Source organism: Haemaphysalis longicornis, unplaced genomic scaffold, assembly GCF_048455015.1.
Source record: "Haemaphysalis longicornis isolate Haplotype H1 unplaced genomic scaffold, Haemaphysalis longicornis Haplotype H1 scaffold_13, whole genome shotgun sequence".
NCBI classification, from domain to species: Eukaryota; Metazoa; Arthropoda; class Arachnida; order Ixodida; family Ixodidae; genus Haemaphysalis; species Haemaphysalis longicornis.
Genome location: NW_027526233.1, coordinates 592285 through 607777, shown reverse-complemented (window position 1 = coordinate 607777; position 15493 = coordinate 592285). Strand labels below are relative to the sequence as shown.

The 15493-nt window shown below is 49.0% G+C and overlaps 1 protein-coding gene across 1 annotated transcript in view; it reads right to left on the bottom strand.

The window, feature by feature from the left end:
* The window catches only part of Plc21c (Phospholipase C at 21C), a 494941-nt gene that overhangs the window by 72809 nt on the left and 406639 nt on the right, over nucleotides 1-15493 (bottom strand). Inside the window, exons 4-7 of the mRNA XM_077694702.1 lie at nucleotides 10357-10794; nucleotides 6532-6688; nucleotides 3562-3759; nucleotides 1856-2412 (exon numbers count right to left, since the gene is read on the bottom strand). Of these exons, the coding sequence (XP_077550828.1) occupies nucleotides 1856-2412; nucleotides 3562-3759; nucleotides 6532-6688; nucleotides 10357-10794 (1350 nt within the window). The remainder of the gene's footprint in view (nucleotides 1-1855; nucleotides 2413-3561; nucleotides 3760-6531; nucleotides 6689-10356; nucleotides 10795-15493) is intronic.

Here is a 15493-nt window from a genome sequence, read left to right as displayed (position 1 = left end):
AAGTGATTCTCCCAGCCCCTTCTCGGTGTCCCAACCAGTGCCCCTCAGGCAGCGAGGCTATTCTCTCTCTCTCAACTCGGGTACAGTTCAGAGCTGCTGACCGTTGTTTATTTACCTTCGAACACGTCACTCCCGGCACACCCCAGGGTAGCATACCACGAGCACTGCTGATTCTAATCTCTATATTAATGACCTGTCTCTTGTCCTGAATAAGAATTTTCACTGATGCCTGTGAAATTTACACATAATTTCTTCTGACAGTGACTGTAAAGCTTTGATGCATGTGTGCTCATCTTGGCTAATGAACCGCTCTAGAACAGAGTGTATGTCCTTATCTAACTGCTTGTTACTTAAAAGGTGCACGAATATCAAATTCACAATGAATGTTTTAAACCATGGCCTTGGTTTTTCCACACTGCCACCGTTCCAGCAAAAGCCACACGAGCAAGTTGCCACTCACCTGCTTCCACTCAGTCCTTCATTCCACGTGCCACAGTGAAAAAGAATAATCTACCAGCATATATCGCCCCAGAAAAAGACAACACAAAATTTCAGACTAATTTGAGCTCACAACGCTACCTAAAATTTCAGTCGCTTGTTTTCATCTTTTTTTTATTCTTCTCCTGAAACATACTCTTGAATCTGCCTCGTCCTTTTTTTACTGCCGTCTTTCTCCCGCTATTTCTTTAATGTTCAAAATGAACCAACTTGCCAATTCCGAAATCTAAAAAAATCAACATAAAAAGGGTCAGGTTTAAGCACTTGTAAACATAGGTACCCTGAGCAAAAGGTACCTATGTTTGGCTTGGTACTGCAAAGCCTACGCACACCTTGTTTTAAGGAAGTTAGGTCCCACCTGCCCCACTTGACTCACGCTGTGGCAGCGACGTGCAATCCATGGCGACAATGAGCGGCCAAGTGCCGGCAAAGCAGACTTTAAGCCTAACCTAGTCACGTGGTACAGCAGCAGTGACGCCTCTCCGCAGTGGATCATCTGGTGTGACGTCACAACTGCCACACTTGCGCTCTGGGAGCTCTCAAGGTCACATCCGCTAACAAATGGTCATATTCTTTCAAAAAATGTCACTTATGGAGTACCCAAGGGTAGCGTACTAAGTCCACTACTGTTCCTAATCAATATTAACGACTTGCCAGCCTGTGTGTTGTCTTGATTCAGAATTTTTTCTGACGGCTGTGTCGTTCACTGAATAATTTAATTTATTGTACCATTGATTGTGAAGCTTCAATGAACACTATTAGTGATGGCGCTCATCTTGCCCAATGACCCACTCTAAAACAGTGTCTACGTCCTTCACTATTTACTTAACAGTGAACCTGTTGTAGCTGACCATAATGTATGGTGTGTAATGTGTTAAATACCAAAAAATGCTGAGCGTTTGTGAGCGCATGCCTTGCGGCAACCGCTGAGCGTCCCGGCTTGACAGTGGCTTTAGCAAAAAAGAAACCAGCAGAAACCTTGAGAAGCACCTCACATTGCCTGGCAACCAACCATGCCACAGCTGGCGCACCAGCTGTTCCGAAGAACCTCGACGCGACTCCGCACGCGTCACCGCTCCGCCCCAGCTGTCGTCCAGCGCTACTGCGCACGTAGTGCTTGGCAGAGGAACACGATGATATCGATGCATATGATGATGACCACTACTAGCACAGTGAAAAGTGACAACGGAACATGTAAATAATTAAGTTCAAACTTGTACGTGGTGATGTGCCCTTCAGTGCTCCCGTGGAAAGAAATCCTGGAGCTTCGCTGCGGTTCAAGCCATGCGGGACTTTGTGGAAGCTGTGCCAGTTTTTTACCCACAGGTGTGCGAATATCCAAAAAGCCAGAACGCACCTCTCCGGCGTCCACGGGACCCCCGGCAGTGGCCGCGTCGAGCGGCGACGAGGCCTCGTCCTCCTCCTCCTCGACGGGCGCGGCTGCTGCGGCCGTAGCCGCAGCCATAGCCGTGGCCGCGGCCGAGGAGGCCGGCAGCTTGGGCCCCCCAGGGGGGTGGTGTCGGGCGTGGTGGTGCTTCTTCTTGTTCTTGATGATGATCTTGCGCAGCAGCTGCTTGGGCGAGGGCAGGGGCTGGCCTCCGCGCAGCGGGTGGGAGCTGAGGGGCTCGGTGACCAGCATGTCTCCGAACAGCTTGCGACAGTAGGTGGCCATCTTGGCCTGCTGCTTGGGCGAGCAGTGGTTCTCGAAGGATAGCACCACGGGGAAGTCGGAGGTCTTGAAGGCGCTCTCGGCGATCGCCTCGATCACCTCGCGCAGCAGGATCTCAGTGACGACGGTGTAGCCGTGCGTCACGATGGGCTCTTCGTCCGAGTTGCGGCCCGTCCAGCAGTCGAGCTCGATGCAGCGGCAGCCCGCCAGCAGGCACTGGCGGTACATCTCCACCGACGACTTGCCTGCGACAAGGGCGGTCTTTGCACTTGCTGCTGCCGCTGAGAGGTTGCGACAGCGCAGAGAGGACAATGGCCCAGACGAGATGTGCGCAACACTTTCCACGACAATTGCTCAATAAACACCAGTTGCAAAACTCACCACAGGCCCCGCGTACCAAAAAACAGTCGATAGTTGGACCCCCACTGGGGGTAAACATGGGGCAACTTTACTAGCCTGCCATCTGCCGACAAAAAGTTCAAGTAGTACTCCAGTGCTGGCAGCTGCTGCCATAAGTCGTAAAAGAGAAACTGTGGAAACATAATTACATAATTTAATGGTTCATAATTTCAAAAGTAAGCTTTATTTATCAAATTGTGCTATTAAGCAGATGTTTGGCCAACGTCGCTTTGTTTCCCCCGTGCCAATGCACTTACCCCTCGGCTACAAGGAAGTCGGGGTGCTTGATCAAGCCTGCATTCTCAAGCAGAAGGGTTCGCTCAAGGGCCGGCTGGTACATCGTACTACGAAAGAAAAACAGTGCCAAATACTGAACCAAGTGAGGAACCACAAAACACAGCTGCTGACGAACAACTATCCTTTCCTGCTGCAATAAAGCACTCAGTTGTTTGTCAGCGTCTGTGTTTTGTGGTTCCTCACTTCGCCCAGTTTTGCAACTGGTGTGCACTGAAGAACTCCAATTTTGAAGTAGTTCATACCAAGAGTAGTGCCGTGGCTTCGCACGCGCATTTAATCCACATGCACTGAGAGAGAAAATTACAAGATCTACATAAATTTTCAGTGTTCCATTTCCCCATTCCAGTAGGACTTTTGCAGTCAGCTGTTACGTACACTCCCCTAGCGGCCGTTCCCGCAAAGTCTTGTATACTAAGCATGAAGGGCCACTAAAGCTCCATAAATGCGCCGACAAAACTGAGCAGAAGAGAGCAGTCTTGAGAAGCATTGTCTGTTCAAGCAGATGACGCAGGAGTGGACAAGTGCCCAAGCATGGGAGTTTACTCTAACCACGGGCAATATCCTCTGCGCGGGCTCCGTTCCCACTGCCTAGCATACTACGAGCCTTGGCTTCCCGCAGTTGGTGATCTTTCTGTGTTCCGAACTCCGGGTCGTCCTCCAGACTGCAGTACATACGCATGGTCGCAAAGAAGTCCCACCTGTGAGCTGGTGGCCGGTGAGGTAGGTGTTGTGAGAGGAGTTGATGAAGTAGTGGTTCAGGGGCTGGTCCATGTCCATGCTGAGGTCGAACTTCTCGGGGGACACGATGGGGTTGTCGGCGCCCATCAGGTAGCGCAGAAAGCCGTCCACCGAGAACAGCCCCTTGGACACGTAGCTCTTGTTCGGCTCGTACTGGGCTGTGTTGTGCAGCAGGAAGAAGAAAGAGCACTCGTGACTCAAAAGTCTGACTAGCAACCCCGTAGAAAACTAGGCCTTAGCACAGCATTTAACCCTTTCAATGCCATGGCCTAGCATGTATTCATGTTGCCCCTTTACCAAACTGCCTGCTGCTCCTGAGACAAAGAAAGCTATTGGGGGCATGTAGCATCGAAAATTCACATAATCACATTGATCATGTCTATTAAATTTTAGACAACAGATGGAACGCATGTTTTTTTCATCTGTGTCGCTTCATCTTATCTTGTCCGAACTGCACAGCTCTGCCGGCTGCAATGAGTAAGACGCAAGAAACGCAGCGACGGGGATCTCACAATCTACACGTTAGTTGCCAGTTAATTGTCACTTTTGCGGAGCGTTTGTTTGGAAAGCTATCCTGCTGAAGAATTTTTTAAATACCTGGACAAGTAATTATTTTTGTAATTAGCTTATTGTTCATTTGTTTGTAATTCGCACAACCTTTTTATTGGATAAGGTAGTTCCTAATTGAAGGGTTACATGTACTGCAAAACATTGTAGTGCAATTACTGGCATAAAATTTCAATTAAACGGACATGGCGAAGGGAACCAGTAGGGGGGAGTGAGAACCAGTCATAAAAAACTCGGCCATGAAAGGTTTAGAAACAGTTAATTTATGCAAACGTACTAACGTAACAGTGACAAGACTGGCCTATAAAATGTGGCAGAACCACTTCCTTTCGCACAGAAAGCCACGAAAAATTCTCTAATAAAGTGCTCTTAATTGTTTCACAACTGCTACGGAGAATGTTATAGGAGTTGGGCAACCTGTGGCCCGCGAGTTGCATGCGACCCGCGGGGCAGTATCACTTCCTATCTGAAGGCCAACACGCCAGTTTTGACCTCAAAGGGGTTAGACAAGAGACAAGAACAGATAATTGACCGCATCCAGTTGGCAGTATCCCACCTAATTAAATTGTTGACAATTATTGCCAAATATTATTGTCAATTCGCGGACTTTTTTCTTTCGTGGTGGTCAGCGCGAACGGAAACAACACACAAAGAAGAGAATAGACGACACAGGCGCTGTTTTTTGTACCAAGATGCCACGCGTGCTCGGCAATCGCACACAGCGATGATCGAAGACCGTACGGCAGGATTAGTAAAGTCGAGGTTAACACATGTAAAAGAGCCCGTTGAACTAGTAATGAACTGTAACAAGGTAGCAAATTGGGCGAGTTGGATAGCATTCATGGTGGTCAGCCCGAACGGAAACAATACACAAAAAAAATAGACGACACAGCGCCTGTGTCGTCTATTCTCTTTTTTGTCTGTTGTTTCCGTTCGCGCTGACCACCATGAATGCTATCCAACTCGCCCAATTTGCTACCTTGTGATTTTTTTCTGTTTGCCTGCAAAGCCTCTCCACCCCTTGGCTCCCAATTTGCCACTTGGCTCTCCGCCATATTGGCTCCATGCAACTCGGCCCTCCACCTAAAAAAGTTGCCGACCCATTCTAGAGAACTATAAAACTGGAATGGAGAACTTCCAATAGAACAAGCCTAGTTTGAAATTTAGTGGGACATCTGCATTTCAATAGCACTTCTACTGTTTGCATTGAAATAACTTCGCTCACTATGTGGCTAAAAAGGCTATCAAACTAGCATGCTTCCTCCAAAGTGTTTCCAAAACCTCGACTGAAATTTTGCACACAGCAGAAAATACATCGGGATATGGTTTTTTTAATGGGCCCAGCACAAGGTGTAGGTTATACATAGTGGCGAATTATCCCCACAAAACAACGACGTATATTCCTAATGTTGCACAGGCCATGAACATATGTGTTCTGAGGTGGGGGCTATACGTAAGGGTGGGCTATACAAATGGAAATCCGGTGTATACGCCTAGTGTAGCGCCGGTATTAAATATATGTGCTCTGAGGTTTTGGCTGTAAGCAGGGGTGAGCTCTAGAAACGAAAAAAACGATGTATAAACCTAGTGTATCTTTGGTGATGAATACTATATGTGCTCATTTGTTCCCCTCCATTGTGCATACTTTGTGCTGGGCTTTTCTATACCCAGCAATTTAGGTGCCTCCTTTTGTAACAAATGTCACATATATTGCTTTCGTTGCTGCAAAGTTGGACTCCACATGGAGCTCAACAGTTTTGCTCCACCAGGGTGCCATCCCGGGAACTGGTCTTCCTACCTGAAACCATGAGTGTACCCAAGATGTGGTCAGAAGATTTTAATGCCACAAACCTTGCCTTCTAACTGTTTTGTTTACTTGTGTGTTGTTACCCACACTTGGTTGTTCCCAGCTATTTCATCTGTTTGTGAATCCATGCACGCGTTTAAGAAAACCTTATTTGATAAGAAAGCATTTTCGCTTCACATCAGTTTCCCAGACTGTTCCTAAATGTTCCCATCTAAATCGATGTTATCAGAAACATCAGCGCTCTAGATAAACGTTCACAGGGCAAACTCTGCCGCATTCCATTCACCGGCGATCATCTGCACACATCACTCTGTTGACTGCTTCTTCAACGCTCATGTATTCTTCAAGATCTTTGAGGAGCACAAGTTCACGCAAATAAACTTGGCTCCTTGGTTCCGGCGTCATCTTTGGCTATGTGAGGATATGTAGTGCCTCTCCTACACTTTATAATACGACTCGTCAAAAGTGTATAGCTCCTGGAAACTAACAGTGATGGCGTGCAGATCAGCCCCTGCACTACGACACAAGCGAGCGGAAACGCCTGCGCTGCACGCACCAATGAGGTCTCTGGCCCTGGCCGGGTTTGCGTACGGGTAGAGTATTTCGTTGAGTCTCGGGTCCCTCTGTTCCTTGTTGAGGAAGTCCACCAGTTGGTCCACCGTCATCGCTTTCTTCTTGGAGCCACCACACAGGCGCTCAAAGATGGCGTCCACCTGGGACAGAGGCCCAGCAGAATATTCAGTGAAGAAACAACAAAACACCTTTGTTTGTCTTTTGCAGTTGACCACGATTCCTAGCCGACTAGCTGAGCAAACGTGCAAGGATTAGAGTTTATTCAAGGATGGCCATTTCCCTCCCGTAAAGGCCCATGCATTGACAGCAGGAAGGAATCCCACAACATGCAGAACCTCCATGTGCACGGCGTAATCAAGAAAAGTAGGTGAAATGTAGCACAATTTTTTTACCAAGATGCATACATTCGATTGACAGCAATGCAGCATTCACCAAAAAGTTGGCTTTGCTGCAAGATAGAGCTTTGTCAACACGACTTTTTTCTACGCACCATGAGGGCGCACGCTGGTCTCGTTAGTACTTAGCCTATAACAGCCCCACTGGAAAAGCTCACGTTGACAGCAGAAGCTAAAAGAAATGTTGGTTTGTATCACTGGGATAAACTGCCTAGTTCGCCGATTCTGACGACTAGGAAAAAACACCGTCTTTTAATTGACCAGAAATTATGAAAATGCAAAATGCTAAAAGCCTGTTTCATCCGAGATGATTCGTTATGCCACCAAAATAAAACTGCAAATTTGTGGAGCTTGCTGAGGGAGTAAGAGGAATGAAAACCATTCAGAAATTCAGACAGAATTCCCTGCCAACACTTAAACAGTGTTGCCAGCCGCATGGCAGTTGAGCTCCTTCGGAGGTGGCTTCACTTGGGAAGACATTTATTCAAGCAGTTTCGTACCCATGTATGACTGACCCATTTAGCGCTGCGATGAGCAATGCACAAAGCCACCTAAGATTCCCACATGCTTGGCAGAAAATCACACGCGGTACTGCAAACACACAAAGGTCGATCTGCTGCTACAGGATCCACTTGGGGTGACACACCCTGAATCAGAAAAAAGAAATGCTTGGGAAACAACGTGCAAAACTTCCTTCTTCATTTCTAATTTATGCATGTGGAAACCGCTCTTGCTGGAGAGACCCGCCGTGGCGGCTCTGTGGCTAAGGCGTCGTGGTGCTGTGCCCAAGGTCGAAGTTCGATCCCCACTGCAGCAGCCATGTTCTTGATGGAAGCAAAAACAAAAAAAACAACTGTGTGGTGAGAGTTCAGTGCGCGGTAAAGATCTCCAGGTGGTCCAAATTAATCCCGAGCCCTCCGCTACACCGCACCTCACAGACTAGGTGTATCTTTGTTGCGTAAACCTTCAAAACGTAAAATTTTGACCTTGCTTTTGCCGCGAAGAAAACACTCAAAATGATGTGAATCTGTCATACTTTGAGCTGAACTTTAACTCAGCATTGTTTAGAAACAAAGACCAAAAAATCAAAGCCCCCTTTTTAAGTGGATGAAGGTTAAAACGCAAAGCTTTACCCCAGATAACCTGAGTCAAAGTCCAGCTTCCAAAATGCTTCGACTGTGTCGGAATGGCGCAATCAGATAGACGTAGGCTTCCTGACGCGAGGGACCTAGGTTCGATGCCGACCATGGGAAGCGTCATTTTTTAAGTGCAGAACACTTTAGGGGCTCGTCTTGTTGTCGTCGCTCGCTAACAGTCGACGTCAAGCGCCTGCCGGAATCAGGCGTCGCAGCGATATAACGGACCCAAGTAGAGCCTCATGCACCGTCATCAGCGAGTCACACTGAGTCTTCGAAAACCACGCGGTTTTAATAGTCATAACCGTTCAAACCTCGTGAACCGCTGCCGTTTGTCATATATCTCCCCGTTGTTTAGCACAAAGAAAACAGCAGGCACATTTCAGGCAAAACCTGTGTACATAACCAGCAGCCCCCAGGTTCATTTAGTTACGAACGCTCGATGGGTTGGGTTTTACGGTAGTAAGCAAGAAACTGGCGCGTTCGAAATGCCACAGATAGGCTCCAGCCATGCTAGAAAAAAAAATGGCGCGTTTGAAATAACGCAAAACCACTCCAGCATAAGAACTTAAAGCAGGCACAAAAACAAACAGAACTCCCGCTGGCGCAGTTTCAGGTAGGGGGCACGCGAGCACTGCGAAGGCGGGAAATTTGAATTGCATACTGAATTGCATGAAATGACATGATTTGATATTCATCAAGAGAAGAGTGAGACAGCTCTGCTCTGCACTTCCGACAGCTTTCACATTGACTGGAACGGCTTTAATTTTTGTTCTGTTTCATCATCATCATAATGTGCCCTCCAGTAGTGTAAAGCTGGCTTTCCTGCAATGTGTTTGGGTCACGTCAGCGCCACCAGGAAGACCAAGAGCGCTTAAATCATGACGAGATGCAAGCAAAGTGGTCGACATCTGACGTCAAATTGGCCCTGCGCCGCGCGATCGCCTCGAAGTTTGCATTTCGCGAGCTTCCCAAGTGCAGGCTTCGTTAGGTGGCCTTCGCCGCGTTACGCGCGAGCACGCCGTAAAGCACGCTTGGGGGTTCTCGGCCTCTTCGAAACAGAACCCGGACAACTCTTGCACCAGTGGCGTCTTTTGTTTGTCATTTTCGGACTGCGAAAAGCCATCTGTGGGTTTCTTAAATGTTTTTAACCCGGAAGTGTTTTATTCCGGTATTCACGAATATTTCGCTCACGTGATATCTGTCCCGGCAGTGACGCCAGCACAACGAAGCAACCGGCCTGTAAAGGGTGCACCCCTGCTCACCGGGTCTTCGTGCGGAGTACGTTATACTTCGGAGTACGTTATACTTCGTTATACACGAAAGTATTTTATGCCGGGATACACAAAGATTTCACTCACGTCATATTCGTCACGGAAATGACGCCAGTGCACCTTTGCCAAAGCGACCCGGCAGCAAGACGTCGCTCGCCAAGCACACCCACAAGACAACCCCTGACAAGTAAATAATGCTCAACTGCAGATTTTGCTGCCCATTCCACTTCGTGTTTTACCAATTTCTATGACAGGAATCAACCACAGTTTTTTTGCGGTCTTCTCCGGACAGATTCCGCTGCAGCAGGGCCCCGGCAGTTAACCCATTCTGCTGGCAAACATAACCTCGTTACTTGCCGCGGCGATGCAGTGGCTAAGGCGCTGTGCGGCTGCGCCCAGGGTAGCGGGATTAATGTGGCCGCGGCGGCCATTGTTCTCTGGGCGGCCAGAAGCGAAAAGCAAAGTAGAGCCACGCGATCGCGTCTTGGCGCTTAAAAGACACCATGGAGACAGAATACAAGCGCTCAAAGAACTCATTTCTCACCACAACAATGATGGGGATCTTAACGCAAACTTCTGACAACTAAGCTAAATATTCAGGAGAGAGAGAGGGAAAATAGTAACGTGTGAAGCAGTATAGCGTTATGGTATAGCATACATCCATAACTTAATGGTATAGCAATGCCTCCATAGTTTCGTCTGATCGCACTATCACACGAGTGCTAACGTGAAGTTTAATATCCCCCCTATTACGTCTCCGATGACCTTGCTCCTGTAGCAGGAGTGGCGCGAAATTCCAGTCTCCTCCTGTCGGCCGACCGTGTGCTTGTAGAAATGCAGTAAGACATCCAGGACTTACTGGTATATCGGTGCCTCCACAGTTTCGTCTGATCGCACACACCAGTGCTAACTCGAAGTTTAGTATGCCCCCTATTGCGTCCCGATGACGTCGCTCCTGTAGCAGTGGCGGCGCGAAACGCGAGAGTCTCCTCCCCCAGCTCACCTCCTGTCGGCCGACCAGGTGGCGGTAGAAGCGCAGGAAGACGTCGAGGCAGAGCCTTTCGGGGGCCAGGGTGTCGTTCTTTCCGGCGGCCAGGCCGACGGCCTCGAGGGCGCGCTCGACGCGCTTGCGGTCGTCGCGGTGCTGGGCGAACATGCGCAGCACGGACTTGACCGGCAGCCGGCCCTCCCGGTCCGTGCAGAGCAGCAGCTTGGTGTGCGCCTTCTCCAGGAACGTGGCCGCCGGTGCGTTCAGCGACAGCAGATTGTAGGCCATGCTCAGAAGCTGGTCCGTCCACAGCTGCGCCGTCTCGCGGCTCGTGCCGCAGAAGCTGATGGCGCTCACGTTCACCAGGTCCGGCCCATACAGCACCGTCACCGTCTTGTCCTCCAGGGGCACGTCCGAGGCGCCCATCGACACCGAGTCCCGGAGCTTGCCCTCCTGGGGGGCGACAAAGAAGGAGACGAAATCAGCGTGAGAGCCACCCGCTCCCTCGCCAACAACCCGTTGCTAGCGTTCTCCCCAACAGCAGCGACCAGAATGAACTTTCAAATTGTTTGCTCGCACTAGCAGAGGCGCTGTTGTCGAGAAGCCCAATGCACTCGCTTTGCACTCCATTTTGCTCTGGGCTACCTGCACGTCGCACGGTGGAGAGCCTCCGTTTCCCGAACAACGAGCTGGCAGCTGCTAAGGTCCCTAGGGCTCTGGAATAGCTTGTGTCCCTAAAATAAGGGCCCTACAAAGGCTAATGTCCCTAGAATAGGTATTATTGTAGGGGCCTAGCATGAGGTCTCTAGAACAGCCATGGAAGAAAGAAACCCTTCAGAGGGGCCCAGACGTTACCTCTACTGAAGCCGGAGAAGGTATTTTTGAGGTCGTCTCCTCCCTGTGCTTGTACTTTGCGCGCACTCGCTACCTTCTCCGCAACCGCTCCCTCCCCTGCCGTCTGCTTCGTCTCCTCCAGCCGACGATTGTCTGCCGGCTGGGCCGCGCAGTGACCTGGGGCCTCGTTGGCCCGGACTTGGCGCCGTTGCTAAGACACCCGGTAAGCATGATCCCCAATGAGCGTAAAAAAACACGTGACTTCTTCCACACTCTTCCCAATGCGCCGGTGACCGCCGGGGCCCTTCCTAAGCTTTTGTTTCCTCCATGGGTCCAACTAATGTCCCTGAAATAAGGTCCCTAGAATTGGTATTATTTAGAGACCCAGCGTGAGGTATCGAGAACAGCTTATGTCACTAATAGCTTGAATAGTTATTATGATAATATCCCTAGAATAGCTATTATTCTAGGGACCTCGCATACGGTCTCTATAATAGTTAAAGTATCTAGTTAAGGTCCCTAGGGACTCCGCATAAGATCTGTGTAATAGCTATAGGTTCCTCCAGGGACCTTAGCAGATGCGCGAGTGCAGAGTCACTGCTGCCAACTTAGCTCCACGTCCCCTCTCCCCACACGCGCGCCGTCGCTCTCCGTTCTTCTGTAGCTCTTTGTCTACGGATCGACGGCACAATTTCTTGCGGACATGGGCGATCAATTGCTCACGCAATAAAAGCAAATGGGCAAGACTACCTTCACTACAAACTCGCCGGAAGCGTAGGTACAGTCTTTGCCAAACTTTTCTAGGCCCCGTCAAAGGTTTGTGTAAAGTCTCAATGTAAAGTCTTAACATTTCACTGCAACCAAACTTGTTTTTGACCGTAAGAAAGAAATGTTCTTGCTTCCACTTTCTGTAACAAAACGTTTAAGCATCGTTCAAGAGGTAAGCTTGTACTTTAAATTTTTTGTTCCCAACACGCTTTTGGCATGGCCTAAAAAATTTTGACAAAAGCTGTACAACTTTGTACACTGCTATGTCGCTCCCCGTAACGTAAATCCACATAATTCATTGTGAAATTAAAGCTCGTATTCAGGATCAAGACCGTAGAGGCTAAACACCGGATGCGATACTACTAGCAGCGATCAGAATGAACTTTCAAATTGTCGATTAATATATCTTCAACTGAGTAATCGAGTAATCATACACCTGTGTAAAAAGTACATCCCTGTTCAGCAGTAATAATAACAAACACTTCTCACAGCGCTGCGCTGCAAACATGATTTTACATTTTCGGGACTCACGGGTATAGTGGCCACCAAACGGCGCCACGACACTAGTATTTTTCAATATCTGTTCAATTCACTGTTCAATTCACTGGAATTATTCAATAGCTGTAGTCTTCAGTAGCTGTCTACAGAAGCCTCGTGTCATGACAGGGAGGCGATTAATGTACGTCATCACCATAATCAGGAGCATGTTGATATCTGCTGTATATGACAATGTATTATCAACCGCACATCACAATGTAAGCACCTACAAAGCGAATGAAATGGTTGAAAGAAATCTAAATGCACAGTTTATCTTCCATATGCCGTATGACCTATTTGCAGTTTCAAGTATCACAAGGTTTATTTTATCACTCATTAGAGTAGCTGCTACAAGGCAACCTAAGCTTCGCAAAAATGCGCGTGAATTCGTAACGAGTTTCTAGAATATAGACTCAAGCTTTTTTTCGAATCAACGGCAAGACGGGAAATGCGGGCGCACGTGGCTTGCGCGTAGGTGGGCCGGCGTACATGCAGTACATGCTGAACAAACCCGCTGATGAGGGCGACGGTGTAATACAAGCCAAACAAGATACTTCCCGCTATGCTTCCCACAGAGCTGGTCGTGCCTCACTGTGGCCACGGCTAACGGACTGACCTTTCGGTGGGCAAACATTAAACTGATTGTTACTTGTTACTCCGTTCATTAAGTCATTTCGAAGGCTTTTACATTCGCAGCTTCGCCAAGGTCGAGGCACCATTGACAAACGACGGGGTGAGGCGGCCCAAGGTCGACGAGGAACCGGAGGAGTTCTCGGAAGGCGTGCAAACGCATGCAATGTGTACGGATGAGCTGTGCGAGGAGGCGATTTTCCGGGATGGAAGAGTGATCGCGTTCCGACCGAATAATTGCGGCCAGCTTGAAGACGGACGACCGTTGGCTGCTCAGCAGTCCAGGAACAACATTAGGGACGAAATGCGTTCGGTTCTTCTTCATCAGTCCCGTATTTGCGGCGCTATTATTAGCAGAGAGGCGAAGCCGGTGTGATGGAGCTGCTCACTGCAAGCGTAGGAACGGCACAGAAGGCCAGTCAGGCAGCCGCCGATCGCGCCGGCGAAGCAGCGTAAGGAGGCCGCCAAATCTGACGGGAATTGACAGCAACAAGCAAACACTGACGCTCCACGGGAAACCATGGCGAGGGCTAGGTGCTGTAGCACAGCGAACAACTCCTCGGTCACTAAACCAGTCAGTATATTATCTATATGACTAAACCCTCCTTACGCGTTTTGAGGGCGAGCAGGGTTGCCAGGTTGGGCGATTTATCGCCAAGCTGGCGACGTTTCGAGAATCGCGGCGACAAAAATTTCGGTGTGGCGACTTCGCTAGTTTCTGGCTACTTTGACTATTGGTGATTTTATATTTTTTCGGGCCGTTCTGATGCCTTGCTTTCCACGAAGGGTGCCTTATACCACCTTTCATTGCATTTCTGCCATTGAGACAAACTGAACAAACAGAAACAAAACAAACTTTTAGGCGGGCGACTGTTATTTGGCAACGTCTAGAATAGGTCTCAATAATTCAGTCACTCAGATACACCACCGTAAAGCGCTATTTTTGGAAGAAATAGAAATCTGCCTTGCTCTTTTTTAATATCATGCACCCCATATCATATTAATAGCGTTAACGCCTTCAAACAACGCCATCGGTTTAGAGTAGTTTACGGGAGCTTGAGATGTCATGCCCAGTGGTGGGAAGCGTGCAGAATGTTTTATAATTGGCACTACCATCTAAAGAGGCCGCGAAAGTGGTAAAACTTGGTGTGCAGCAAACGCACGTTCCAAGTCATTCCTATTCGTTGAATGATTCCCCTAAACCTTCATAATTTAACTTTTTTTTTGTAGACACTAGTCAACCGCTGTCCCTTTCCCGCACCACAGCAAACGAATGCGTCCTGGCAACCCTGGACCCTGCCACCCTGGCGGTTACCACAGATTTTTTTACGGCTGTATCGTCCGTGCGGGTCCTTTTTAGAGCAAAGATTTCTAACTCTATACCAGACAACGGTTTTTTCGCGGCGTGCGGGACAGGAAATTCCCAACGCGGCTGGGGAGGCGGAGGGCGCTTTTCACTCACGGAGCACGGATGGCTGGGCTATGATAGGGCGCGTTCCCCGTGCTCAGCCCGGCGGGCGCCTCGGCGGGACCCTTCCGTCGGCGGCTTTGTCGTCTGCTTTAGCAACGGTGTAAGGTCGGTTTTGGCGCAGCTTCGCGTCCTTTGCCCGCTTACGTTATATGTTAAGGATTGGTTTGCAGAGCGGAAAAACAAAATGCAGATACCACTCACAGACATCTGGCCGCTAGATAAACGCCACCTTTTGTGCACTGTTTGTCACGAATGTGACTGCGTTTTGTAAACTACTAAATACCAATTCGGTTGTTTTAACAGGTTTTACAAAAGACGAATGGAGCAACTGGTTGCGATAAATAGCGATTATAAAAGTTCCGTCAGCTTTCTCGCAATTCTCAAACATACGAAACTATTTAGTTTAAATATGTATGAATGGGAATCACCAAGCTCACATGCCGGATAGTTTCGGTGTCTGCGCTTTGTGTCGCGCGGTGGTGTTATTAAGCACATCGAGTTAGCACATCATCCTTCGGAACACGCTCCTCTCCGTTTTCTTTCTTCTGACGCACGGCCGGGCTACAGCGGCGGCATCGAGCCCGGCCGTGGCTGACGCTGCTGCGTTCGGGACGGCGCCCCCGCGAATCCCAGGTAGCGGCTGGCAGAATCTCTGGTTTCGCTCTCTCTAGAGCCACGTGTGTGAGTTCAAGTGACGTCGGATGTGGAATTGTTGTGGGGGTCATCCACAGCTTTGCTTTCCAACCACCTTAACAGTGTGGATTGGAGCCAATTTTTTTTTTTCGCATTTTGACGTCAATCACACCTTACACAGGCAAACTGGCCCCACCTCAACAGTGCAGCCGTTCTACGCACGTGCCGCTACGTGCACCCGACACAGCGGCATCATCAGGCTGGTTCTGTTTTTGTTTT